Here is a 27783-nt window from a genome sequence, read left to right as displayed (position 1 = left end):
AGCTATGGTTTTCCCAGTAGTGATGTATGGAAGTGAGAGCTGGACCATAAAGAAGGCTGATCGCTGAAGAATTGATGCTTTTGAATTATGGTGCTGGAGGAGACTCTTGTCTTGAGAGTCCCATGGACTGCAAGAAGATCAAACCTACCCATTCTTAAGGAAATCAGCCCTGAGTGCTCACTGGAAGGACAGATCCTGAAGCTGAGGCTCCAATACTTTGGCCACCTCATGAGAAGAGAAGACTCCCTGGAAAAGACCCTGATGTTGGGAAAGATGGAGGGCACAAGGAGAAGGGGATGACAGAGGATGAGATGTTTGGACAGTGTTCTCGAAGCTATGAACATGAGTCTGACCAAACTGAAGGAGACAGTGGAAGATAGGAATGCCTGGCGTGCACTGGTCCATGGGGTCACGAAGAGTCTGACACGACTAAACGACTAAACAACAACAACAACATTGCTTGGGGGCCTGGATCAGACCCACCCACCTGCAAGATGTCGATTAGCCACTCTAGTTTCAACAGGAGCTGCAAAGCTTATATTGTTTTTTGTTTTTTTTTGTTTTTGCAATGCAAACCACTACAAACCTTTTAGGGAAAGCGGAGCATAAACATATCAATAAGTAATAAAACAAAACCTTCCTTTCCCGTTGTGCATTAGAACATGGATAACCAACACAGTGCCCTCCAGAGGTGCTTGGACTCCAACTTCCATCAACTCCAGACAGCCTAGCCCAGCCAATGGACAGGGATGATGGGAGTTGTAGTCCATCAAGATCTGGAGGGACACCACACCCCGGCAATGCATAGATTCTTTGCTGCCATGATTCTGAGGGTTCTCCACGTACCTTGATTATGCTGTGCTCAGTATCTTCACAGAGTTTGCTGATGTGGCTTCCGTGATCTGCAAAGGAGGAGGGAGACAGAGCATTCATTTGGAGGGCGCAGAACCAAGTTTTCTGCTTCTCCTAGTTCCCACCTCTGTCCTAGGCCCTCAACACAACTCAAAAGGCAGCTCTTCTGCATCACACTCTGTGGCAAGATCAGGGCAGGTTAAGCACCAATGGCGGAATCCTTGCTTGACCAATGGGAAAGCAGCACTCTGAAAGTGGGCGGGGAAAGGGAATGGTGGGTAATTCAAAAGGGAAGTAAGAGTTCATAGAATTATAGAATCGGGAGACTTGGAAGGGACACCAAGGGTCAACCAGTCCAACTCCCTGCGATGCAGGAATCTCAACTAAAGCATCCAGTTTCACAACTAAAGCTGTGAAAAGAATGAAGGGATCCGCCTTTCTTGCTAACCAGCAGCACCCAAAACACACCCTGGGTTAAGAAGCAAATGTCAAATACTGTACCCAAGTCAACCCACGCTGAAACTTGAGACCCAAGAAGGTACTCTGTGTGTGTTCCTTCCACATCTCTCTCACCTGGACCAACCACATCCTTTGTCCTCACTTTCTCGGACTCTGCGGGCTCACCGGAGGAATTGTTCCAAGGCCGCCTGGTCGCATCCGACTGCCGTGATGACCCCTGTTGCCCTCTGCAGGAAGCAGGCGGACTCTGCTGGCAAAGAACACAACATCAGCGAACCTCAGGCGCTGCCAAGAGAAAGTGGGCAAGGCTGCAAGGAGGGAACCAAGGATGCTGTTGGGGCAGAAACTTACAGGCGGATTCCCTGCTTGAGGGCTGTCCAGCTGGCCCACCATTGCTGGCAAGTGGCTGGTGCTGGATTCGTGGAAGGACAGGGTGGATTTGGGAGGAGGAGATGATTCAAACTCCTTCGGGCGCCCATAGAAAAAGAGTGAACATTATTAGTGATGCATCCTCAGTCTGCCTGTGTGTGTGTTATAGATAGACAGCTATCAGGCAGGTACTTTCACTATTCCCTTTTCAAAACAATCTTGTTTAGACAAGCCTACCCTGCAAGTTTAAATCTGTTTTTAGTCTATGGTTATTTTAACTTCTGAAAATTTTAAATTGTTGTTGTTAATGCTTTTCCTATTTTTGTAAACTGCTTTGAGCTTGACTGTACAATGAAGCTGTGTACATGAAATAAATATTATTTATCTAGCCATAAAGTATGTACATAAACACACACACACACACACACACACACACACACACACTATCACCATTTAATGCCAAATTGGGCTTCTGAGTAGCTTACCAAAACCAGGGGCACCAACACTGAAATACTAAAACAGCCACAGTTAAAACACAGAACCCCTAACTTCAAAGTGCTTTGGAGCCAAAGGTCTCGATGGTGAAGCCACCGTGCCATTTGAACCCAAGAGACCAACCCCATACCTCCACTCCTGCACAAAGCTGCTGGGGTGTGTGGCTTGGCCCCAGATGAGAATCCAGGGTTGGGGTGGTAGCTGGAGACACACCTGCAATGGAGATGGTTCAGATGTTACAAATGAGGACTCGTAAGGGGCAACACCTGCTAAAGATCCCCCCCCTCCTCCTCCTACTGGGCTGCTGGCTCCCAGCTCCTAGGACAGTACTGCATTCAGCACCTGATCTTCTGCTTTCTAGGGTGTGGTGGTTGGCTGGGCTGGATCTCAGTCCTGCCAGGATGTCGTGGATCCTCCACAAATCTTGCTGGGCAGCTACTTGGTCCTAAGGAGGAAAGGATCAGACAGGAATTAGTGCGGAAAGATAGGAAACTGCCTTGCACCAAACCAGGCCATCGACCTGCCTAGCTCAGGATTGTTGACACCGGGGCAGGGGATGGGTGGGGGACGGGAATTTTCCATTCCCAGCTCAGCAATGCAGGTCTGATAAGGGGCGTGGCCTGGGGAAGAGTCCCAGATAGAGAGGTTTGACCTGAAGCTCCCTAGCCTTGCTTTGCTTCAAGGGTTCAGGTTTTTCTTAGTTCTACCTGCAGATGCCAGGGACAGAACCTGAGTCCTTGTGCATGCAAAACAGATGCTCTGCCGCTGAGCTGTGGGCCTGGGGTACCATGTTTCCACCTACGCCCCTAACCCACACTACCTCCAGATCAGAGCCATGAGCTCAATCTAGCAGCAATTCTGCAATCTCAACCCTGCCATTTATTTCTGAGGCAGATCATTTTGGGGTTGGATTATCTCACCAAATACTGAGCAGGTTGCAGTTATGAGGCACGGAATCAAGAATGCCTTTTATAATTTGTTTTAATTTTTTAATAATGTTTTTAGCCCATGTGGCAGCAGCAGACATAAACAAGAGACGTGAATCCCAGAAAATACAGGGCCAGGATGGAGACTGAGGTGGATTTCCACAGGTCAGAAGAGGAGGACTTTAATATTCAGTGGACAGCTCATCTTCCCACCCACCCAGCAGAAAAAAAAGAAATAAATTTGAAAAGCAGAACATATATACAGTGGTACCTCTGGATACGCACACCTCCGGTTGCGTATCCTTCAGGATGCGAACGCGGCAAACCTGGAAGTATTTTTCCTTGTTTCGCTGCACACGCATGCGCAGAAGTGCTCTACCATGCCGCACGCATGCACAGAAGTGTTCCCTCCAGTTGCGGAAACTTCGGGATCCTATTGGAGCTCTGGAATAGATCCCGTCCGCAACCGGAGGTACCACTGTATATATTTTCAAAATAAACACAGATGATAAAATTGTCTTCATTTGCACAATGTACTCAGATTGCAAAACCTGACTTCTCAAGAGTACAGAATTTGGAGTTTTGTCACTTTTTTGCAGCAACTATGCACAGCCCGAATGCTTGCAAAGTACCACAAAAAAGTGGTAAGGAGAGGTTTGGAAATGGGGAGCACATACCTGGGGGTGCCCCACAGTTCGGATATGCTCCAAGGAGCCCTTCACCATCTGCAGGTCATTTTCCAAGGCGGAATAATCCTCCCACGCCCGTTCACTGTCCTGAGTTGGGAAAGAACAAAACAGCAGCTTATCCAGATCCCTTATGAAGTGCTGATTCACTGCAGATAAGGCCTGGTAAACCCCTGCTGCAAAATGAGGTCGTAGAATCCTGGGTGGGCTATACCGCTTCATGTGAAGGATGCCCTTTTTAATGCCTCCTGCCTAATATTTTATGAACACACACACACAGAGAGAGAGAGAGAGAGAGAGAGGATCTGCAACAAAATGTTGCAGTATGGAGTGCTCACATCCATTCCCACCCACCGTTCTGTGTTCAACTGCCCCCTAACAACAACAATAGTCACTCAGCAGTCAGTGGACACTGAGCGTTCTCAGTCCTTATTGGGTGCCCCCCAAATGCATTGAAGTTTCCCCCCTCTCAAAGCTTTTTGTACTTCTGTAAACTTGGGGGTCTCTGTAAGCCTGCTGCTTCTTGTGCACAGACGTTCTGGCCCTCTAAGTACCGGGCAGGCACCTTTGAACATTGGTTGAATAAAAGGGATAAGCAGGTGCAGCAACAAAACGTTGCTGTTGTGTATCCCCAGTGGGAGGGTGTTGCCTGAGCATTGTGGCTGAGGGGCTTGAAAGAAAAAAGTTAGTGTCAAAGGCAGGAGTCCCTGCTCTACGCTGGGTCAACTTCAGGTGCGGGGAAAAAGTCTAAAAGTTCAACCAGATTGTAGGTAAGGCAATTGGGGTATGAGACTTCCTCATGCGACCAGCTTCTTGATTTGGCTTCGAAGGAGGTGACAGGGGGCAATTTAAGTAGATTGACCTTTGTTGCAACTTGAGAGGTATGGAGGAATTTTGACGGGGAACCGAAAGGAGCCGCTACCTCATCTCTGATCTGCACTATTAACCGAGAACTAGTCACTGCACAGCTGCTGTCAGCATCCCATTGCTCTCTCAGCACAGCCCTTCAACCTAAACTTTGGGGGTTATGGCTGCAGTCAGCAGCGGAGCAAGCTGTTAGGGCGCCTGGGGCGGCGCGCATGCCCAGGGGCGGGGCTAGCCAGGGCAGGACACTCCGTGGGGCCTCCAAAGAATCTGCCTGCCTCCTCCCAGTCAGCCGCCCTACAGCTGAGGGGGAAGCAGCAGGCGGACTGCTTGGGCAGCGCGGAGCCTGCGCACGTCTAGGCCACCGCATCTCTCCCAGGAGAGATGTGTGGCTTGGGTGTGCTGCAGGCCCCGCGGTGCCGCCTGGCATTTTGTCATCCCCCCTCAGTGGTGACACCCGTGGTGGCCCACCCCCACCACCCACCCCTTCCTCTGCCCCTGGCTACAGTGTTTTCTCAGCTCAGCCTCCCGGCATGGGAATAAAAGCAACTCACCAGCGCCAGATCGCAGAGGCGAGCTCGGGTTTGCACTAGCTCATCTTGCAGCTGCCTCTGCTGGTAGCAGATTTTCTCCATCGTGGCATCTTGGCCTTTAAACTCCTCCAGCCTCAAGCGTGTCACCTCCAAGGCTTTCTCAATCCGCTCCTGTAAAAAAAAGGGGGGGGCCAACCGTTTCAACTTAAGCCTAAATAAATCAGACGGCCGGTTTAATAGCAGGAGTAAGGGAAAGAGGAAATGGCGGTAAAGTAAGACATACCTTTTCAGCCCGGAGATGTGCCGTGTCCTCTTCGAGACCACGAAGCACCTTGTCCTGGCCGCAAAGTTTTGTCAAGAGAGCCTAGAAAGGGGGGGGGGATGCAATTCTAAGAAGAGGCACCAGATGGTGCTGTGACACATACAATAATGGCTTTATAAAAGCAGGACCACAGGTTCCCCTGCCTCTGCTCAAAGTGATGTTTATGCTCCATGCTTCCTAAGTCACTTTGCAAAAAAACAACAACAGTTGTCTTTTGAAAAGCTGGATGCAAATAATGTTAAAAGCTTTTTTTAAAACAAAAACAAAAACCCAGCAACACACAAATGAACCCTTGATATGAGAAGAAGCAGAAGTGCGTACATCGGTGTCGCTTTCAAACCGCTGCCCCCCGGCAGAATGGATGCTCCTCTCCCGCACCAGAGTCCGGCACTGGAAAGACAGAGAAATGGTTGGTGTGAACAGCATGCAAAGGCGCGGCTGGGTAAGCCCCCGAACTTCCCACATGGTTTCCTGGGAGAAACGGCAGCTTGTTGCACCGCGAAAGTTAAATATGCCCATAAAAAACTGTTTGTGTATGCAACAGCAGCAGCAAGAATTCTGTTAGCTCCAAAATGGAAACAACAAGAAGTGCCAATGAAAGAAGAGTGGCAGATGAAAATGATGGACTTTGTGGAACTGGCGAAGCTGAAGGGAAGAATCTGAAACCAGCACAATCAAGTATTTCAAAAGGACTGGAGTAAATTTATACGATATTTGAAATATCATGGTAAGCAATTGACATCACTAGCAGGGTTGCCTTAAGACTTGTAATGAGAAATTTTCTCCGTTTTTATATTTACTTAAATTTTGAGGTATTTTGTAATGAGTGTAATTAGAATTGGAAAATGCATAAAGTGCTATGATATAAAGGTTAATCTCGAAAGCCATGAGGCGGGAGGGAGGGAAGTTGATAGGTTCAAAGTAGATAATAAGGATGGGATTATATATTGTTAAATGGAAAAATAATAAAAATTATATTTTAAAAAAAGAAAGAAAGTTAAATATGCCCAATACATTTATGCGTTTAGCATTAGGAGGGCGTATTTATCAGGATAAGTTGCCCATGGCTTCAAGACCAACTACTTCAAGGGTTGTTCAATCCAGTGTTAAGGTAATGGGGGGGAAATGGTGGAGCCCAGTGTTAACCACGACAGATAGGAGGACGATTTGGTATTAAAGCAGAGCTCAGAGAATGTGCTGCTGTCCTTTCCTGGCCAGCCTATTCTTTTTGCTAATCCAATGTTTGATAAGTCCTAGGCTCAAGGGAGGATCAAGCATGAAATCACATACCGTGGTTCCCAACGACGTCCTTTTCCCAGAGGTGGGTCGGTTAGGCAGGGGGGGCAGGGGTGGTAAGTGGAGGTAGCTGGAGGAAGCAGAGTGGGGGGTGATCTGTAGGGTAAAGGGAGTGCAAGTGTTAGGGATAGTAGCCATGGAAGCCCATGAGCAGGACTGTGTGGTATGAATAATAATAATAATAATAATAATAATAATAATAATAATAATAATAATAATATATTTATTTATTTATACCCCGCCCATCTGGCTGGTTTCCCCAGCCACTCTGGGCGGCTCCCAACAGAGTATTAAAAACACGATAAAACATCAAATATTAAAAACTTCCCTAAACAGGGTATGCCACAAATTGCACTGAAAGACTGCGCAATATAATATCGGCCACACAATGCAGCTTTCTGAAAAGAAAAAGGGGGAAAAACCGTTTTCAGTTTTTTAAAGGAAGCAAGTTTGTAGCTCAACATTTGCATAATTTACGCAAGTTGCGGAATTGAGCTTTTCCTGCTGCAGAATTGAAACTCCTTTGGCTCAGGATTTCAGAAACGTTAAGTACAAGGTACACATGGCCCAGGTCATGAGCAGGGAAAGAGATATTCAAGCCAACGGACTCGTTGTTTTCATGTCACAGGGAGGGGAAGGCAAGAGAGAGGACAATGGCGGACAGGAAAGATGGAGAACGCAGCCCCCGGCACTCACCAGTCGCCCATGTAGCCGAGACATGACCAGCGCACGGGACGTCCCAGCTGGCGGGGAGAGATAACCTCGGTCTGCAAACTGGCAAGAAATGAAAGGTTAGCACCCAGGTGGATTGAAGTCAAGATAAGCCCCAAACCCAGAGCTGTCATGCCCACTGGTGCCGCAGCCTGTACTTACTCTGCTGGGCGGCAGCTGCCTCGCCAATGAGGGCGTCAGGCCTTCCTCGCCCACGGGCCGGGCCCTGCTGTGGTGAGGGCTCCGGGTGTAACGCCTGCCATAGGGGTCTTCGGAGGAGGGGAACACGTCATACCGGTCAGCAGGTGTCAGGGTGCGCCCCCTGGTGGCGGGTGACAGTGTGGCGTATGGGTTGTTGGGAGGGCCTTCGCCAGGGGCAATGTCCACGCGCCCCATGGGGGTGTTGGGGCGCCCGAGGCCCCTCAGGGAGGCCATGGAGGACAGGTCCTCACAGGAGGTGGCCTGTGCGGCAGTGGCAGCAGCTCTCGGGGGCTTCCTGCGGGTGCGAGGGGGTGACTGTCGGGCGTCGGGTATCTGAGGCGATTCAGCAGGGGTCAGGGGGAGGGAGTAGGAACGAGAGGAGCGGATGGAAAGCAGAGGGGAAGGCTGAGGGGTCCGGGATGGGGAGGAAGGCGTGGGGCTCTCAGAGGGGGACCGCGGCCGGGAGGAGTGCTTGGGGCGGATGACAGGGGAGGGGCTTCCGTGAGTCTGGGAAGACAGGGAGCTGCCAATGGAAACAGAGCAAAGAAAAATAGGATGGAACAGAATCAAACAAACAAACATGAAAATCCAAGTCCCGCCCAACAGCACCTGTGGGAGCCAATCATCATTAGCTCCCCACGGCGCCCCCTGGTGGAAAACTGGTTCTTCCCTCCCTCCTTCTCTCCCTCCCTGCCTCTCCACCCACCAACTTACCTTAAATCTGGTTGCTCTTTCCTTATGTGGCTGTATCCGCCGTTGAGCGAGCTGCACAACGACGTCCTCCCAAGGCGTGGAGTCCCCTGCTGACTGTCCTGCGCATGGAGGCTGTCGGACGACGAGGCCTCCCCGTCGTGTGCCTCCGAGAGACGGGCGATCTCCAGGGATTCTGCGCTTTTGGCATAGTCGTTTTGTGTGAGCGTGACGTCCTCAAAGCTGGTGCACGTGGACGCAGACTGGCTGTGGAGACCCCTCCGGTTGCTGAGGCAGGGCAGAAGGGAAGATTTTTTTTAAAGACTGTATCAAAGCCTATGTGCCAGTTTCCCCTGTGATGACCTCCCCCTTTGCCTGCAGAGAATTTGAAATCAAGATTCCTCCCCTCCCAACCCCACCCAGCATCCAACCACACAGTGAGACTGGTAGGGCAGAGGGAAGGGACCCCAACAGTAGGTGGCGCCAGAGAGTCAATGACAGGAAGGAAGGCAGATGTGGAGCGGTTGAGGGCAGGCTGAGATGGGCGGGGCCAAGCCTTGCTTCACCCTAATGGACCAGCCTGCGTAGCAACCTAGCTGGCTCCTTCAAAGCCCACAGCTTAACTTCCCCATTTCACCCATGTTGCTTCTGGGTAACCCATGAATCCAGACACCCCACATTCCTAAGATAAGTGTGTCCACGGGCTAATTTCATAACTAATCTCAAAGTAATGAGTCTTGGTGTCTGGCAGCAGCAACGTGTCCCTCTCCGGGCAGCCTGCTGGGGGGGAGGGAGAGGCCGATGGTGTGGGTGGCAGAAGGAGAGAGAGAAGGTGATGGTTGAAAGGAAGAAAGGCCAGCGGCACTGCCTGCTTTTGGCTTTGCCCTCCTCCCCACAGTGGACATCTGTTGTGGCGGCTGGATGTGGTCCTTGATAGGTGACACCCCCTCCCCAAAAGACCACAACAGGAAGAAGAGTCTCCCATCCTAAGCAAACCAAATCTCTCTCCCAGAAAACCTTTTTAAAAATCTGCACCTTTAATTTCTCCACGATCCTGACCATAATGGAACTTGCTTCCCTTTCAAAAGTTCCTATTTCTCAGTCCCTCTTTTGGTGGGTTCATGTCCCACCCCCAAACTAGAGAACCCCAGAGGCAAGGTTACAGCTAGCCAGCTAGCCAGCGCAGGGCTGTGCGTAGAATACACTCATCCCCAACCCTTACTAGCTTCCATAGTCGCACTCGGCAGAGGCTGATTGGTTCATGGCGCGGATCCAGCTATTCATGTCCAGCTGGGTGTCTGCGCTGAAATAATAGGTTCTCATGCCAGGATGTTCAGCCTGGAAGGTAAAAGAAGAAAAAGACGGGTCATTGCAGCAGCCCAATGCATCCTCAAGGGGGCAGTAGGCATACAGAAATTCTTGTGGACAACAGCTGGAGAGCAGAGGTGAGTGTGGGCTTGATGGCTTCTGGTATGCTTTCTGCATGGCTGGCTAATGGAGGAGAGAATCTGTCAGTTCTGGTTCTCTCCATTTCTCATTTTGCCAGTCTTCATTTTTCCACATTTCCACATCACTGTGCGATTTATTAGCTTTCTTTAAAAAAAAAGGCTTCATGAAAATTCGCCGATCTTCTCCTAATATATGTATGTTTGTGTGCAACTTTGCCTCATGTACACATTTTTTGCAAAGCAATTCCCCCTAATATAATGCCTTTTGTATGCTGTTTTCATTTACGCGCACACTGTGTGCGTTGCAAAATTCGGAAATACGGATTCCGAAGGGCGACTCTGTCCAGGTTCTCCTATTGCTTTCCACAGTGTGACTTAAGTTCCCCTTCAAATGCAAACTAAGTTGAATCTCTCACCCATCACTCATGGCTGTCCACAAACCTTGGGTGACAGCAAAATAACAGACCTTGGAAGAAAACAAGCATCCCACTTTTTTGGGGGGGGGGGAGGGAGAGACCTGACCTTGAATATGAAGCGCCGGTTCTTCTTCTCCTTAGAAAACGCTGTCCGGATCTCATAGCTGGGGAGAAGGATGCTGCCCAAAACTTTCTCTTCGCGGCTGTCTGGAAAACAAACACAAACACACATTTCCAACCCTGCCAAAGGAAAGGAAAGGTCACAGGATAGTCCTGCATTGTGTGGGGTTGGACTAGAGGACCCTTGAGATCCCTTTCCAACTCTATGATTCTAAGAAGTCGCTTCAATGCATTTCTCCCTAAAGCCCAGGTGGAAAGAACCCTGTGTAGCCCTTGAGATGTTGTTGGGACTCCAATTCCCATCAGCTCCAGGCCACCTGCCCAAGGGTCAGGGCTGATGGGAGTTGGATCCCTATAACGTCTGAAGAGCCACAGGTTCTCCCCTCTGGCCCTGTGGGGCCCTCAAGATCTCTGGGGCCTGAACTAGCAATTCTAGTCTGTCAAACCTGGCTAGCAGTCCACTCCACTGCCTAAAACAGCTGGTAGGGAGAAGAGTCCAAGGCCTTCTCTCTCAACCATAGGACAAAAGGGCTTGGGGGCAAAAGGGCTTGTCCACATCTGAGCACTATTTAGTTGTTTATCCACACACACGCAGCCAGTTTGAATTACACTGGAGTAGTCCACACTCACGTATTTTAATTTCCATTTGAGAAACAATTTCGGTCTTTCCTATTCATACCATTTGTGTTTTTCCCTGCCTTCTAGTTTGTAGATTCTATCACCCCAGTTAAGCACCAGCAGGGCATGGCCAAAGATAACTATGTGCGCACCTTGTTGTTGTTGTTTTAATATCCCCCACCCAAGAAGTACACAAAAGCTCAGAGCCAGGCAACTCTATATCTGCTTGTGCAGTTTTCTGGCTTTGGGCAAATCTGATGGACCGAAAGAACATAACATCCAGTTTTGTGCAAATCTGAGGGATCAGAAGAAAAAGGTTATATATAAGGCTAAACTCCTCCACCAGAAAGAGTCAGGAGCAGAGTCGAAAATGAAATGAAAGCAACCAAATTCTCAGCGCTCCCTTTTCAGATCTGGATACAGGACATGTGGGTTTTTAGAATACATATAGAAATTCTTGTCGTAAACCACTTCGATATATTTTTTGATGCAGTAGTATAAAAATATGCTTATAAGTAAAACAAATAAACAGCTGGAGGCCCATGAGCTTTCCACCCCAACCTACAGCATATTTTCCCAGCTCTGCTCCCAGACAGACCATAAGGAATGTTATGGGCTGAGAAAGCAACAGAAGGAGGAAGGAGGCACACCTTCTGATGCTTGAGCAGCCTACCTTGCCTGAGACTTGAAAAAAGCCCTCCCTCCAAAAGTACAATGACATCACTTCCGCCCACCTCTGGCAGAACCTTGGGGAAATCCCAATTACCTCGGTAGTAGAAGAGGCAGTAATTAGACAGGACGAACCAACGCCGTTTCCAGAGTTTAAGACCAGAGCTGTCCTGGAGGAGGAAAGGAAAGGAAAAAGGGAGATCAAAGGTGGCCAGGCCATCAACTCCCAGGAGAACCCCTGATCATTCTGCATGGTTACGTCAAACATATTGTTTTATCAGTGGTTACAAAATTGGTAGTAAAGCTGCTAACAGTCGCACGCATTGCTTTTTGCCATAATTGGAGGGAAAACATTCTGTCCCTGGCTAGAGGACATGGGCTACTTCCAGAAGACCTCTCTATCAAAGATTCATCCTGATTTCCTTGCAGGGAGATGACACGACGTTGGCTATTTATTGAGTGGCACCACCATCAACACTGATTTGGGGCAAGATCATGACAATTCTGGGTGAGATCTCAAAATCTCTGCAAGACCTTGATCTATTCCGGCTTTGGCAACGCTGACAGTGGTGGTGGGGAACATGGTCTCATCTGTGGTGGCCCCTGCTGCTGCGACACTGGAGCTCTAACATCTGCCCAAGAATGCCAGACGCTGAGTGTGTGATGCCACCAGCAGGCTCTGGCTTCCCTTGCTCTATTTGGGTCCACCCATGCCAGCATCCAGCCACTCATCCTTCAGGCTAATGCACAGCCAACGCGATAACATCCATATTATGTGAGTAACAAACTCCCCTCATTCCTGACCAATGGTTGGGGCAGATGGGAGGAGATGTGGCTGAAAACACCTGGAGGGAACCATGTTGGCTGCTTCTGAGCTAAGGAACCCCCTTTGTTTCTCACACTCCTTTTACCTGTTTATAAAGCCACCCCCGCATGATGACAGGCGAGTTGGGGTCTCTCTTGATGGAGTTTGCCCTCTTCCCGAAAGCGTGAACCTTCCGGACAGGCCGGGCTGACCGTGGCTGCGGAAGACAAAATGGTGAAATGCAATACTGAGTTGTTAATAGCACGCCATCAGCGTTGGCATCTGTCTGTCCCAAGACAATGGAGTGCACCTCTGTGGGGTGATGTCAAACTCTGGCCTCACCTTGCCTAATGGGGCACAAGCCTGGGCAGCATGCATGGAGGTCCTGGGCTGCCCAGACAACAAGACCTCCCCCCTCTCCATCTCACGGATGTGGTCCAAAGGAAAGCAGATGAATATGTTTGGCCCCAGCTTGGTTGCAGGAGTTGCTGGAAGGAGGCACACAAGGCGCCATCCAACCGTCCTAGGGACTCCAGATTTGTGTAGGCTTTACTCCTTAGCCTTCTCTTCTCCTGAAGATATCTTGCAAGGCAGCGGAGTTTTAGGACCAGAGGTTTCCTTCTCCTAGATGGGCTACTTTCCCAAGCTGATGAGCCCCATCTGCCCCTCACTTCCCTCTGCAGCACGGGGAGAAACTGTCTTCTTGACAGTTGGACCCACTATCGGTCTCGTCCACTGGAGCCTGTCTTTGTATGCAGGGGCAGTCCCTAACTCACTGAGAATTTGAGACCCATCAGCTACCCTCACCTGGTTTAGCTGGCCAGTCAAAGCCGTTCCCAGGTTGTGGCTGCTGTCACATGCTGACTACTTCCAGGAGCCACAGGTGAGAACTGAATGCAAGCTGGGGAGCAAGGTGGACAAACTACCCTACAAACTGCAAAGCCTTACCTAGGCAAGTATATGCATGGTCCCTGCTCCGAAGGATCTTACAATCCAAAACTGGCAGTGGTCAAACAGCAGGGGGAGGAGGTAAGTAAGGAAAGAAATGGAAGAATGTGGGCTAATGCCATTTACAAGCCTAGTGAGAATCACTTTCCTTTATCACAAGTGTGCCAGATGTTTTAAGACTACAACTCCCATAATCCCTGGTGACTGACCATACTCTCTGGACTTGATGGGAATTGTAGTCTGGCAACATCTGGGAGGCCAAAGGTCCTCCAGCCCTGCTTTATCACCAAAGGCCCAATTTTAGGAACAAGTGGATATTGTTGCTCAAAAGCTCCAAATCAACTTCAGCTGCACAACTTGAATTTGCCAGTATTTGATTAAATCCCACCTGGAAAAAGCAACAGGTTTCCTATCAGATTTATGTAATTAGGATTATTGGGCAGGTTTCCCTGAGGCAATACCTGGAGTTGACAAAAGAGTGGTCAATAGCTCTGAGGTATGTTGTCCTAGGGAACCCTTGTCTCCTGTTGCAGGAATGTTGTGGGAATGTAGATAGAAAGAAGCGTAGGATGCAGACCACTCCCACCCCCAGTCACCCATTGACTAAGGATGATGTAATCCAGGTGAAGAGAAGTCCGCAGTTTCAGCTTGACTGGGAAAGCCACAAAAAGCTGAGTTTGGAGCTCTAGAAAGTGATCTCTGGTTGCTGGCTGCCTCCCTAGAGATCTGATGTAACGTTGCCTATCAGTTCAAGTGTTTTAAGCTGTGCCTACCTCCACCTATGTAAATCAGTTCGAATGCAAATATTACACAATGCCAATAGGCCTCCTGTGACCTCCTTCCAAAGGAAACCAAACCTGAGTAAGCGCTGCAGCCCTAAAACTTTTTACCCCAGGAAAGTGATAAGTGAAAGGATGATAAGCCAAAGGAACTGGCACTCCTTATGAGTGAGACTTAGAAACTGGCGATTTCTGGGAGGGATGCTGCTATTTGTCTACTACAGCAAAAGCAAAGAGCCTTGTAGCACCATCAATACAAACAGATTTGTTGTCATTGGCTGTCTATTTACTATACCTTTAAAGCACTTTTGAAACACAGTCTTTCCCTCAAATTCTGCGCACTGTTGTTTGTTAAGGGAACTGTAGCTCTGTGAAGAGTAAACTGCAGTACAGAATTTTTTGAGGGAAATAGTATGTTTCGAAAGTGCTTTAAAGGTATACTGCTTTCAACAGTGCTGGACTAGAGCCTATTTCAGGATGAATTTAAGGGTGTGCTGTCTCTCCTTTCTTCCCTCTTATATCCCTTAAGACAGCTTCAAACATACTCGCACTGCAGAATCTATGCAGCAGGCACTTTTAAACATCCATTTGCCTCATTGCCAGTGGTGAGTATCTCCAATGAATGTATGTTACATAAAATAGGTAAAGGTAAATAACCTATGACAGTTAAGTCCAGTCATGACTCTGCGGTTGCGGCGCTCATCTCGCTTTACTGGCCTAGGGAGCCAACGTTTGTCCGCAGACAGTTTTTCCAGGTCATGTGGCCAGCATGACTAAGTCGCTTCTGGCGAAACCAGAGCAGCACACGGAAATGCCATTTACCTTCCTGCCGGAGTGGTACCTATTTATCTACTTGCACTTTGACGTGCTTTAATTCGAACTGCTAGGTTGGCAGGAGCTGGGACCGAGCAACAGGAGCTCACCCCGTCGTAGGGATTCGAACTGCCGACCTTCTGATCGGAAAGCCCTAGGCTCAGTGGTTTAGACCACAGTGCCACCCGCGTCCCTGTTACATAAAATATTTTATACATAAACAGACCAAGAGAACATTCCCAATACATTGTGGCAGAGTGCATATGGCCTCAGACAACCTCAAGCTCTATTGTTTAAGAGCAATGTAAACATTGACTCTTTCTACATATGCTTATGTCGCATGCCAGTAGCCAATTGGCTACCAAGCTAGATTCAAGGTTTCAATACTGGTATTTAGAAGCCCCGTATGATTCTGGATCGGGGCATCTGGGAAGCTTTCTCTCTCTCCCCACACACATCCTATTCCAATCACTTAGATCTGCTGATGATGCCCGATGCCCCTGTGGCAAGGCATGCTGAGACTTGAGCCTGCATTTTCAACACTCTGGCACCAGACTTCAGGAATTCACTTCCCCTTAGGAGTGACGCAAGCTCCAACATTCTTTTTGACATTTGTTGAAAACGTCTATTGTCTTCCAAGCCTTCCAAGATTGGTCTGCCTTATTCCTGCAGTTTTTAATCCTTGTTGAGGTTTCTTTTTTAATGTTTTCATACGGTGCGGGGATCTGTATTGTCCTATAATTCTCTCTCTGTACAGCATTTGGGGATTCTTTGAATGTACAGTGGCTTCTAAATTCTGATATAATTAAGTTAAATAAAAATGCCTCCATTTCCTGAAAGACTCAGGTGTAATACGTTATCACTGTAATAATGGAAATATCCCAAATCCCTACGAAACCATTCTGATGTTGGTGAAACGAGCTGCTTCCCATGGTATAAATCAGGCATCCCCAAACTGCAACCCTCCAGATGTTTTGGCCTACAACTCCCATGATCCCTAGCTAAGAGGACCAGTGGTCAGGGATGATGGGAATTGTAGTCCAAAACATCTGGAGGGCCGAAGTTTGGGGATGCCTGGTATAAGCAGTGGACATCTGAGCTGCTGTTCACAACTCATTCAAATTAATTTAATTACCATCTCCCAAGCAAGTCTTTTCAACCCTAACCATATATTTATTTACGGTTTTAGTAAAGTTAGTAAAGATCATGGTGAATTTCAGGTATCCTGCTTCTAATCGCAGGTTATGAGTTTGTTCTCGGTGCTACATGACTTAGGACCCAAATACCTGAAAGACTGTCTTCTTCCCTACAAACACCCTCAGGTATTAAGATTGGCAGTGGGGGTACTTTTCGTTGCTCCATCACCCTCAAAAGCTGGGGGAAATAGCCCAGGAGAGGGGATTATCTTTGGCAACCCCTAAATTGTGTAACTTCTGCCCCACCGAGGTGTGTCTGGCATCTGGGCCGGATTTAGGTATGATGAGGACCTAAGCTACTGAAGGTAATCTGGCCCTTTATATGTCCAGCTGTCCTTTGTCAACAGCAAATTGTCGCTGTTTTTTGTGTTGAATATATGCTATATGGCAGGGGTCAGCAAACTTTTTCAGCAGGGGGCCGGTCCACTGTCCCTCAGACCTTGTGGGGGGCCAGACTATATTTTGAGAAAAAATATAAACAAATTCTTATGCCCCACAAATAACCCAGAGGTGCATTTTAAATAAAAGAACACATTCTACTCATGTAAAAACATGCTGATTCCTGGACCGTCCGCGGGCCGGATTTAGAAGGCGATTGGGCCGCATCTGGCCCCCAGGCCTTAGTTTGGGGACCCCTGCTATATGGTAATTTATGGACCCAATAGGTACCTAAAGCCATTTGCACATAACAAAATATGTATTTTATCAAAGTAACTGTTGAACTGAAATACAATTAAGAAGAAGTATATTTTTTGGGGGGGGGACGAGATGGGGCCCTAAGCTATAGCTTATTTAGCTTATGCGTAAATCTGGCACTGTCTGGCATCTTCACCATATAAAGGTTTGTACCTCTTTACATGGCATTTGACACCTGAGATTTTTAGGACTCGCCTTATTTCTGTGATTGTAAGTTTTAAACTGTTTTAAACATTATGTTTTAATTGTTGTAACCTGTCCTGGGACCTTAGGGTGAAGGCAGAGCAAGCAAGCAAGCAAGCCTTTGTAAACAGAGAGAAGAATGATTATCCCCTCCTCCCTTCCTTTCAGGTCACAAATGTGCCACAAATGACTGAGGGCTCATCCACAATTGTCCCGAGCCTACAAAGCACACACGGAGAGGTTTTCCTATGGAAAACAGGAGAACCAGGCTGCCCCATTTGCTCCGATTGGGCACTAAAGAGCAGTTTTCCCTGGGAGAAAGCTGCGGGAAATATGGATAAGCCCTTACATAGGTATGCAGGGATACATTTGCCAGTGTGAATGTTTTGAGGCCTCATAAATGTTGTGGACTTGTTCACATGGTTATTGTAGAATTCTCCTTTTCCTGAAAAAAAGGCTTTGGTTATCTGTTTATTTCAAAGCACAAGCTGCCAGCTCCCTGAGGTAAACACTATTCAAGGGTTCCTTGCAAATGAAGCTGCAAAGCCCAGCTTAGCTCAGGAAGAAAAGGAGAGCAGGATCTCTGGAAGCCTATCTATCGCCCCAGCAGCACCTGTCCAGAGGGCTCGGACCACTTCCAATTCCTCACCTTAGTTCCCATGGAGACGGAAGAGATGGTGACTGTGCTGCTGGCTTGGCTCAGGCCGCTCGTAGGCCGGTCCCCTTCCGACATTGTCCTCAGCTGACCCAATGCTGATCTGGAAAAGAAAAGAGGATGCTGGCTTGTTGCAAAAATGCTTCGTGTGATGTTCACAGTAGCTACCAGAATCCCACAGCTTGGGGCCACTGCTTTGGGGAAATGTCAAGCACTAGGTCTTTAACCTTCTCCGGGGACCCCGGGCTTAACCCCTCAGCCTCATGGAACCCACTTTGGACAACCTCGTCCAAACCATCATTCAAGGCATCCTTTCTTTCCCCGCCTCTTTCTCCTCCCACAGAAAGATGGTCACTGTACTGTGTGTGTGATGCAACTTGGGTGAGATCTTGACGCAATTGTGGGTCACATCCCACCAGCTTAGGAACAAAGGGAACTGGGTTCTACTGAGTCAGAACATTGCTCTATCCAGTTCAGTAGGTCCTGCTTGGGGGTTTACCACAGGCATCTCGTTGGCTACCGTGTGAGCAGGAGGAGGATGGCCTAGATGGGCCACTGGCCTGATCCAGCAAGCTCATCTTATGTTTTTTAATGATCTCCCTCCCCTTGAGAATATATTCCATCTCCCCCCCCCCCACAAAGTGTTTCCTGACAAGATATGCAAACTTTCTTTCTTTCTTTCTTTCTTTCTTTCTTTCTTTCTTTCTTTCTTTCTTTCTTTCTTTCATTATTTGTTCCCATCTGACAAACATGGTTTCAAATCCCTTTCTTTCTCTCCATTCTCTCTCCCACCTGCATCCCTTTCATGCCCTCCCATTCCAGATTTGGCAACAACAAAAACCCAAAATACATTTATAAAAGATAGAATAAAGCAGCATTGTGAAAAATAAGTGTATTAACATATGTTCTTTTGCTTCACCTAACTTAAGTTGCTGAGCATAGAATTTTTAGTTTCCTGGGCACACAGAACTGAATTTTCTTAGAAACAGCAGGAGACACCAATCAGCCCGTTAAAATCTTTCCATCTGTATATAACACACACACACACACACACAGTGTTAATTTTGCAGGCTTCATTGATTCTTTTTCATCGTTTCTTTTTTTGAACTGAAAGTCAGAATAGAGTGTTGAAACCATTAAACCTGCTCCCCAGTTCAACCCCTGCCAGCGAATTCCCTCTAGTTATTTTTGGATCAAGCCCACCTGCTTGTGTCTGGCAAAAGCATCTCATTCGAGAGAGTGTCAGCTTGGTGGGAAATTCCACCCCTTCCCTTGGCAGCAAAATTCTACAGTTAAATCACCCCTTTGTTGTTAAACACTCAGGCCTGCATTTCTTAATAATGGAGGCTTTTAACCCCTGGAAGCGATTTCTGAGTCCCTCTTCAGTAGACATTTAGAACTTCATGGTCTTTGTAGGGATCTAGTTTGCTGAGCATTCATCCCGACTTGTTTGCAGGGAGATTAGACGATGTTGACGATCCAGTGGGCATTCATTTGTTTGCAAGGAGGTTAAGATGACGTTGCATCAAAGCAAGTGTACCCCACACTTTTCACTGCCTTTCCCTATCACTTTCCTTGTCATTAAAAAGCAAGGTTTTTCAGGGAGGTGAATTTGTTGCACAAGGCCTCCCGATCAACTTTAATTGTGCAACCTAAATTGGGCAGTATGTGACTGCCCAGAAACAGTGACTGTCGGAAAAGACCCTTTTGGCATTACTGATTCCATTATTTATTTCTATTATTATTTATTACATTTTTATATAGCACCTTTATCTTCTAAGGAACTCAAGGTGGTTCTCCTCCTCCCCATTTCATCCTCACAACAACCCTGTAAAGTAAGGTTAGGCTGAGAGTGAGTGACTGGTCCAAGGTCACCCAATGAGCTTCATGGCTGAGTGGGGATTCGAACCCTGGTCTCCCAGGTCATAGCCCAACACTCTAACCATGCTGGTGGTATATTTCTAGTGCTTTTGGTAAGAGGGATTTCAGCCAGCCATCTATGCCAGCCATCTATGCCCCCCTACAACTATGGGTTTTAGTCAACTAAGTAATCCAGAGTACACCCATTGCAATTCATGGGCTTGCCATGTCCATTAATTTCAATGGGTCTGCTCTGAGACTAAAGCTATGCACATGTTAGCAGCTGAAAACACAGCGAGGTCGTTCCTCCCTCCCTGCTGCCTTTCAAGTCACATTTTCAGTTGCTGTGCATACCATTACCAAAACATTCAGAGATCCTTTTAACTGGAGATGGCTGGGATTGAACCAGCGTCCTCCTGTATACAGAACACATCATGGTCCCCTCCACAGAGCTATGTGGCTCCTCCTGACTAACGTCTGTAGCCAAAGCTAATACTCCAAGCAGAAAGATATAGCAGGAAGCCTAGCATACCCCACTTTGGTGAATTCAAAAGAATACATGGCTGCCTATAATTAGATTTCTCCAGCGTAGGGATAGGCAGGATCTTACTGGTTCTCAGCTTACAGAAAGGAAGAGGTTCAGAGAACCGCTGCAACAATGGAAAGCACGTTAGCCTCTAGGCTGCAAATTCCCTGGGCTTGAAAAAGCAAATCCACATTCTTTGCCAGGGGAAGCTCAGTTCCCTGTGCTGGGTGTATCTCGTGCAAAATAAGCAGATGTGCCTAGTTATATTGCTTCTGGCAAATCTTTCCCCAGGGGGTCAAGAAGAGTTCCTGGGCCAACGGACCAATCCTAGGCAACTTGAGGTGCGGCTCTCTCAGCAATCACACCCCGACCAACTTCTGCAACTGCAGCAGGCATGACTTTCAAGCCTAATTTGCAGCAGCCGTAAGTACAGACACAACTCAGATACCTTCCAGATGGGGTAGCTGTGTTAGGGCTCATCCAGACTTCCTTTCGCACAGCACAGTGTTTCTAGGAACAGGTCCGTTCTTAAAAGGTCTGTGCTCAAGCACTTACTGTTTTTTGGTTTTTGCCACAGTGCTTTCCCTGCAAAAACCACCATGGTCTAACTGCCTAACAATAGGGCTGGCCCTTGAGGGAGCCAGATGCACTACCCTGAACTCCTTAGAGGAAATGCAAGAGAAGGGAAGGGAAGGGAAGGGAGGAGAGGAGAGGGAAGCATCTGTCTAGCATCCTGAAATCCAAAACTGTTTTCTGCTCACCAAAGCTCAACTGCTGTTCTCCACACCCTTAGCTTGACCCGACCAGTTTTTCGCTTCTTTCTCCTCCTACCTGGCAGGTGGACGCAACTTAAGATTCATTTCAGGAAGCTCTGGATATCCAGACTGTGCTGCAATGATGGGTCATCAGTCAAGTGTCCACAGACACCCTCCCTGCCACCAACGACCACTGGAAGAAGCACCAGTGTAACGCCACAACTAGTGGCAGGGGGTTGTGGCAGTATATTCCAGATATAATCCATACAAAGTTGCCTATTGATGCAAAAATCTCCCTTCCCATATGCTACTGGCTGGGAATACAATTGCGCCTCATGATCCGAAGGGGCACCTCTTGTATTCCCTGGCACACTTTGGCCCTCACATTCCATTCCTCCCACCTCTCACCCTTGCAATGACGCCAGGCGAATGAATAGGCCATTGATGCTGTCAGGACCCCCCTTCCTGACCCTTAGCAGTGGGGTGGGGGAGACATTGTGCCAGCTGTTTGCAATGGTCCCTTTCCTCCCCACCCCACAACCTCCCACACTGGGTTCAAGGATCGTCACGTCACTGGCTTTGCCTGGAGCAATCCGGAAAGATGGAAAAATCAGCAAAATGATGGGAAGGCAAGGGGCTAGAGAAGGAAGCTGTTTTGGGTGGGTGGGGTGGGAGGAATCGGTCTTTTAAAAAACGATCCGCTTTATTCTCTACACTGGCACATCGCCCTTCAACAAAAACAGTTCTCACAACAAAATACGAACATCATTTTAAAGCAAAAAACAAGTGTGCAACCTGAAAACAAATGCAATAAAACCAGAACAAAGAGTGGGGTAGCAATCCTATTAGAAAAAGAAATAGTCATTACAAACAGCACTTAAAATTAGGTAGCCTTTTGTGGATGAAGGAGGGAGGTTTTGGCATTCACGGTTGAATATGTCATTACGCCCCCAGACTTTGGCACAGAGAACTTCCCCATAGCAGTGCCTTTCCTTAGTTAGGGATGCTAACTCAAGTTTCACTCTCTCTCTCTCTCTCTCTCTCTCTCTCTCTCTCTCTCTCTCTCTCTGTGTGTGTGTGTGTGTGAGAGAGAGAGAGAGAGAGAGAGAGAGAGAGAGAGAGAGCAGGGCCCCAGCAGAAACTCTTGAAATGCCCTCACATCGTAGTACTTCACAGTTTGGCCAAAGGTCAGGGTGAAATGAAGTATTTGCATGGCTGACTGAGTTTTTGCAGCTGTCTGGTAGGTTTAACTCTTCCCCATCTGCTTCTGGAGAGTAGAGTGCACACTTCCATGAGGAGCAGGATGAAAAGGACACCGCAGAGGTAGTTTGCAAGGGGACACATTATCATCAGCCATCATGCCACCCTGCCTCCACAACATATAAACTGATATACCTGGAAACTCCTAATATTGAGGCAGAGCCTTATCAGTGGTGGCCCCTCACTGCTGAAATTTTCTCCACCAGGCGTGCTCCTTTTTATTTTATTTATGATTTTCAGTTTTATACATTTCAATAATTTTCTAATCATTTTAACACTTCAAAACTTGACTTCCTTTCCCCACTTTCTGCGGTTCCTTAAATTTATTTTTTAACATTTTCTGCATATCCAATTTAACTTAATTTACTCATTTGTTAATCTACTTTAAATATATATTCTTATAAAACTTTAAAATTTACTTGTAAACATTCAATAAACAATTTCCATTCTTTTATAAAAGGTTTGTTATCTTGATTTCTTATTTTTTGCCATTTCTGCATATTCCATAAGTTTTTGCATCCATTCTTCTTTTGCTGGGACTTCTGCTTCTTTCCATTTTGGGGCAAGTAACATTCTTGCCACTGTAGTCACATACATGAATAAATTTCTATAGAGTTTGGGTAGTCCTGTCCCTATTTTTCCCAAAATGAAAGCTTTCTTTTTCACTCCTGCAGCCCACCTACTTCGGGCACCAAAGAAGAATTTCCCCCAAAAAAATTATCCTGGGCTTTTAAAACTTTCCATTTTATGGTACCCTTTTATGCAGCTTTCTTCACTGTCTTGTTTTAAGTCTCCTATTTTTCAGCCTCTCCTACCTCACATGATTGTTAAATGGGCCGGGGCAGGTAGGACCATGTTTTGAGCTCTTGTTTTGGAGGAAAGGCATAAAACAATAAATAATAAATAGTGGGAGGGTATTGCTTTAGATTTTATTACATCACCTGGATAGTTCAGTTGGTTAAAGCATGGTGCTGATAATGCCAAGGTTGCAGGTTCGATCCCTGTATGGGACAGCTGCGTATTCCTGCACCGCAGGGGGTTGGACTAGATGATGCTTAGGGTCTACATCATTTGTACATCAACTACATCATTTGTCAACAACCCTGGAAATATTTAAAACAAACATTTCTCAGACTGTAGTAAAAGCTAAGGGTCAGCCAGCTGTCACTGTCACTCTAAAATTCAGATGTATCGATACACCAACAAAGTACAACTGCGGTAACTTTTGGCATCTAATCATGGTCCTCCCTCTCCCTGGCACACAGCCCTTCTGCCCTTATTAGATAGTCCCCCCAAAAAGTTAAGTCCCTCTGCTGATTTAGTTTTCCATCCCCCAGTCTTAATCATCACCATGATTCCTTGTTTCGATTGCACTAGCAGCCTCGTGCTAGGCATGTCTCAAGAATTCTAAGAAACTCCCAAATTAGTGCAGTTTTGAAATCATTGGTCACAATCAGAGCAATTCCATCCACCATCATGATTCAAAATAGCACCCGACTGTATCTAAACACAGACAGAAGAAAACCTGCTTTTTTCATCTCAGGAACCATTGTGCAGAATTTGATTACGAGATATCTTAAGAGGGGTCCAAATACGTAGCAAGCAAGCAAGCAAACAAAACAAACAAACAAACAAACAAACTGTTCAAGGTAGATTCCTAAAGATACATAAAGAGCAAAAATATGCAATGTATTTTCTATTGCCACATTTCAAAGCCACTAAGTTTGACTGAAATTCTTTCAAGATTCTTTCACTGCCAGCCTGCTCTGCTTCTATGGGCTGTTTCCCATTACCGGATCTCTACATGGAAGTAACTTCTGTTTTAGTAACATGATTCCCATATGTTGGTTGAAACATGAGATTGTACTGCAGGCATGTAAACTGCTGCGTATACAAGTGCCAAGAAACTGTGACTGACTCTGCACACAGAATTACTTAAAATCTTATTCCCAAATTCCCTAGGAGTAAGCCCCATTCATCTCGATGGAACTTAGTTCTAAGTCAACACATAGGATTGCACTGTTTGACTGAAATCCTACGTACTCTTTATCCTCCTGGAAATAAGTCCAACTCAACTAAGAGGTAAGCCACCCTGAGCAGGGTTGGGCAGTTGATTAATCTACAAAAGAGTTGAAGTTTGGCAAGAAGCTTTGATCCTGCAACTCTGCTCTTGCAAAGCTTATCTTGTTTATCTGGTTGGTAAGGTACTCAAGACATCACGGCAAATAAAACTATCAATTAGGTGTTGTTGTTTTTAAGGTTACGCTTTCCTTAGTGGGAGTGCTTTGATGCCTAAAGCCACATGGAAAATATTATATCAGAATAGGTCATTCATTTGAATTTTTAAGCAAGGGCCTGCTAGATTCCTGCTGGCTCCGACTCATTACTCAAGAACCCACAAGAATGATCAGTTCTATAATGTTTTCCACATGGAATCTTCTGCAGGAACCTTTCCAAAAACACTCCCAAGAAGGCAAATGGAAGACGACCATACGTTGATCAGGAACGGCCAAGCAATCAGGATTTATTAATACAACGAGTTATGCAGACTTATTATTCAGTGAATGAATTACTTAAGTGTACGTTCATGTACAGCAAGACTGCATCTTATGCGCATTTAACTTGTGCACATTCAGCTTTACACGCTTGTAGAAACAAAATAAATTAAAAATTTTAAAAGTGGGGAGGAAAGGGAGCAGGAATCTGGGAATAAAGACTTTAGCAATCCCACACACCACTGAAGCCAATGTTTTTTCACTATTTATGATTTTGGCGATCCCTGGAATGTAACCCTTGTGTAAGTTGCAGGCTTACTGTATTGCAAAACCCACAATGAAGACGGCACCTTCTCTAAAGTAGGGATTCCCCAACTGTGGTCCATGGGCCATCAATGGTCTGTGAGATTCATTCAGCTGCTCTGCAATGGGGCAGTGAAGAACAGAAGGAGCAGTGTCTGTAAATGGCGCAGTTGCTCGCGGCAGTCCATAGAATCACAGAATTGTAGAGTTGGAAGGGACCCCACAGGTTATCTAGTCCAACCCCCTGCAATGCAAGAATGTCAACAATAGGACCCAAGACAGGTGGCCACCCAACCTCTGCCCAGAAGGTGTGAGTGGGATGGATCAGAGACGGGTGGGTACGGAAGAGGCACTAGAAAGGAGTGGAGAGGATTAGCAGTGAAGTGAATGCAGGGTTAGAATTAGGAAGTATCATCCCTATTCAATCAACATAAATCGCACAGCACCTAGAACAGTTCGTTACAATTGCTCCACGAGGTTGTTAAATCATTAAATGCTTTTCCAAGACCTCCAGCAATTTCCAGGTGGTCTATGGGGATGGGGAGCTTAGGAACTAAAGTATTATTATGGGTAATAAGCTCATTTAGCATTCACATAGCACTGTTGAGAGTTCAATGCACATGTAGTACCCAGTTGCAATCTTTACAACAACCCTGTAAAGTAGGTCCGTGTTATGACACCCCCCTCTGCAATACTGCAGGAGGGTAGAACCGAAGGCGATGGAGAGGAGTTTGCCTCAGGCCATCAAGTGAGCTTGAGGCAGATTCAAACCGGGCCGACTTCCTGATTTGTAGCCCAGCCTTTTAGCCACTGTGCTGCACCAGCTCTTCCTACTATTATTATTTCTATCGCCCTGCAGTTGTGTCCGACGCCATATAAACACAGGATTTAAGACAGGCTCCTGCCATCTATGGTAGGTAAATGTGAAATTACATACAGTTGCACTCCCCAATATTCTTCATCGAAACTGGAGCGTTGAAGGTCAGATTATCCCAAAACGTTCTAGTGCCCAAGAAAGGACATCCAGATGATGTGTCTCCTTCATAATGTGTTATGCCAACTTTTGGCATTTATACAGTGCATACAGCCATAGGAAGGTACCTTATATTGACTCAGGCCATTCATCCAAGTACCTCAGAACTGTCTCACTGAGTGACTCCCCAGGTTTTCAGGCAGCACTACACTTGGAGGTGCTGGGGACTGAACCTGGTGCAGATTGTATCTGTGGCCTGCACAGAGCCAGCCCTTTCCGAGTCTTTTTAAGTGTTAGCAGCCTCACCGATGAATCAGGGACCCAACCATCAGTCTGCCAGTTGCCAGTGGTTAATTGGCTAAAGCTTGCAGTGCGACTTTAGCAGTGCAGCCGACCGAAGCGCAAAGCCCCTGGATGAGCTGGCTAACGAGATCCTCAGAGTGACAGGAGACTGGACCAGCCAACAGCGAGTTCAATCCACCTGTTGATATGCCCAGGAGCCCCCCCCCATCCCAAGGCATGGTCTCATCTTTGTTGGGCAGCTTGCAGTGCGAGGGATGTAGGTCCCTGACCACGGCTAAAAGTGGGCCTATCTTATCTGAGGGGTGGGTGGGGCAGGGGGTGCAGAGAGAGGGCGCAGAGGGGTGGAAATAGCTGGCGGGGCTTTCTCCTCCGCTGCCGTTAGCTCCTGTTATTTATTCATCCACTGGCATTTGGACGCAGCAGCTGAGACAAAAGGCGCTGGGGCAGCTGGTGGCGGGGGCGAGGAAACATATTTTGCATCAGTCACAGGGGTTCGTGTGTGTCCGCATGCATAACCCTGACACACCCAGCAGTCGGAAAGAGCTTGTGCTAAAAGGCGTTTTAACCCGTTCAGGGCCAGTGGTAAAGAGGAGGCACTGTGGTGAGGAAGCACGGCAGACCTGGCTAAGTTACCAACTCCCCACCCTTGCTCCTCTGCTATTGAAACAGCAGCCAAACATAGCAAAAGAAGTAGTAGGTGAAGCTTTCTCCATTATTCCATAATGGGGGTGGGGGGTGGAGGAGGAATCTACCTGCTTCCATTCTGCATAGCACAGGAAAAGAAGTCCAGTTTAAAACACACACAGAGAGAGACATTGGCAATCCTAGATCCAGAGAAGCATTGCCTAGGGAAAGCAGCAGGGTCCAAAATACCTAGCATGGGGCCAGGCCACAGATGTAGAGAGGTTGATAGGCAGTGGAAACATTGCTATGCCTCAGTAGCATCCTTTGAGGACACTGTGGCGTCTAGAGATTCTGCATCTAGTCCTACAGAACCTGTTCTTACAGTGGCCAGCCAGATGCCCCCAGTGGAAAGCCCTCCCAAGGCCCAGCAACTCTCCCCACTTGGCATTCAGAGGCACAACAGTGGAGGGAGAGCATTGCCATCAATGGTAGCATCCCTTGATAGCCTTATCCTTCAGGAATCTTGGGTCCTGGGCCCACAGAGGCAGGAGACTGATCTGAAGACAGGGACTGTTCTCTGTTGAGATGCTCTTCTCCCTCCTTCTCAATCAAGGCAGGAAGGAGGCAAAACTAGAAGATAACTGCTGCTGCACGGTGCTTGCCCCACAAAACCTGCACCTTCCTTGGTTCCCACCCACCCGTGTTCAAAAGGCAGAGAGGGGTAGGGAATCCAGAGGAACAGATTTTTGAGGACAAGCTTCCCCCATCTCCCTAGGGCCATCAGGCACAGGAGAAACAATGTCATGGCGCCATAGTCTTACCTGGTTACTGGTGTTGGCCAGAGGTATCTCCTACGGGTTAAGCAGATTCAGGAGGAGGAAGAGGAGGAGGGCAGCCCCTTATTGGCTCATTGGCAGCAGGAAACTTTATAGTA

At 47.3% G+C, this 27783-nt stretch overlaps 1 protein-coding gene across 1 annotated transcript in view; it reads right to left on the bottom strand.

The window, feature by feature from the left end:
- Positions 1-27783, bottom strand: part of PLEKHA4 (pleckstrin homology domain containing A4) — a 41231-nt gene that overhangs the window by 6394 nt on the left and 7054 nt on the right. The window contains exons 2-19 of the mRNA XM_035135463.2: positions 17745-17853; positions 12587-12697; positions 11773-11845; positions 10375-10475; positions 9627-9742; positions 8429-8692; positions 7676-8237; positions 7499-7576; positions 6797-6898; positions 5828-5896; positions 5468-5548; positions 5206-5355; positions 3779-3877; positions 2518-2620; positions 2306-2388; positions 1663-1776; positions 1426-1561; positions 847-902 (exon numbers count right to left, since the gene is read on the bottom strand). Of these exons, the coding sequence (XP_034991354.1) occupies positions 847-902; positions 1426-1561; positions 1663-1776; positions 2306-2388; positions 2518-2620; positions 3779-3877; positions 5206-5355; positions 5468-5548; positions 5828-5896; positions 6797-6898; positions 7499-7576; positions 7676-8237; positions 8429-8692; positions 9627-9742; positions 10375-10475; positions 11773-11845; positions 12587-12697; positions 17745-17828 (2382 nt within the window). The 5' untranslated portion in view covers positions 17829-17853. The remainder of the gene's footprint in view (positions 1-846; positions 903-1425; positions 1562-1662; positions 1777-2305; positions 2389-2517; positions 2621-3778; positions 3878-5205; positions 5356-5467; positions 5549-5827; positions 5897-6796; positions 6899-7498; positions 7577-7675; positions 8238-8428; positions 8693-9626; positions 9743-10374; positions 10476-11772; positions 11846-12586; positions 12698-17744; positions 17854-27783) is intronic.

Source organism: Zootoca vivipara, chromosome 13, assembly GCF_963506605.1.
Source record: "Zootoca vivipara chromosome 13, rZooViv1.1, whole genome shotgun sequence".
Classification (NCBI taxonomy): Eukaryota; Metazoa; Chordata; class Lepidosauria; order Squamata; family Lacertidae; genus Zootoca; species Zootoca vivipara.
The sequence above is the reverse complement of the archived record's forward strand: the minus strand, read 5'-3'. Positions and strand labels throughout refer to the sequence as shown.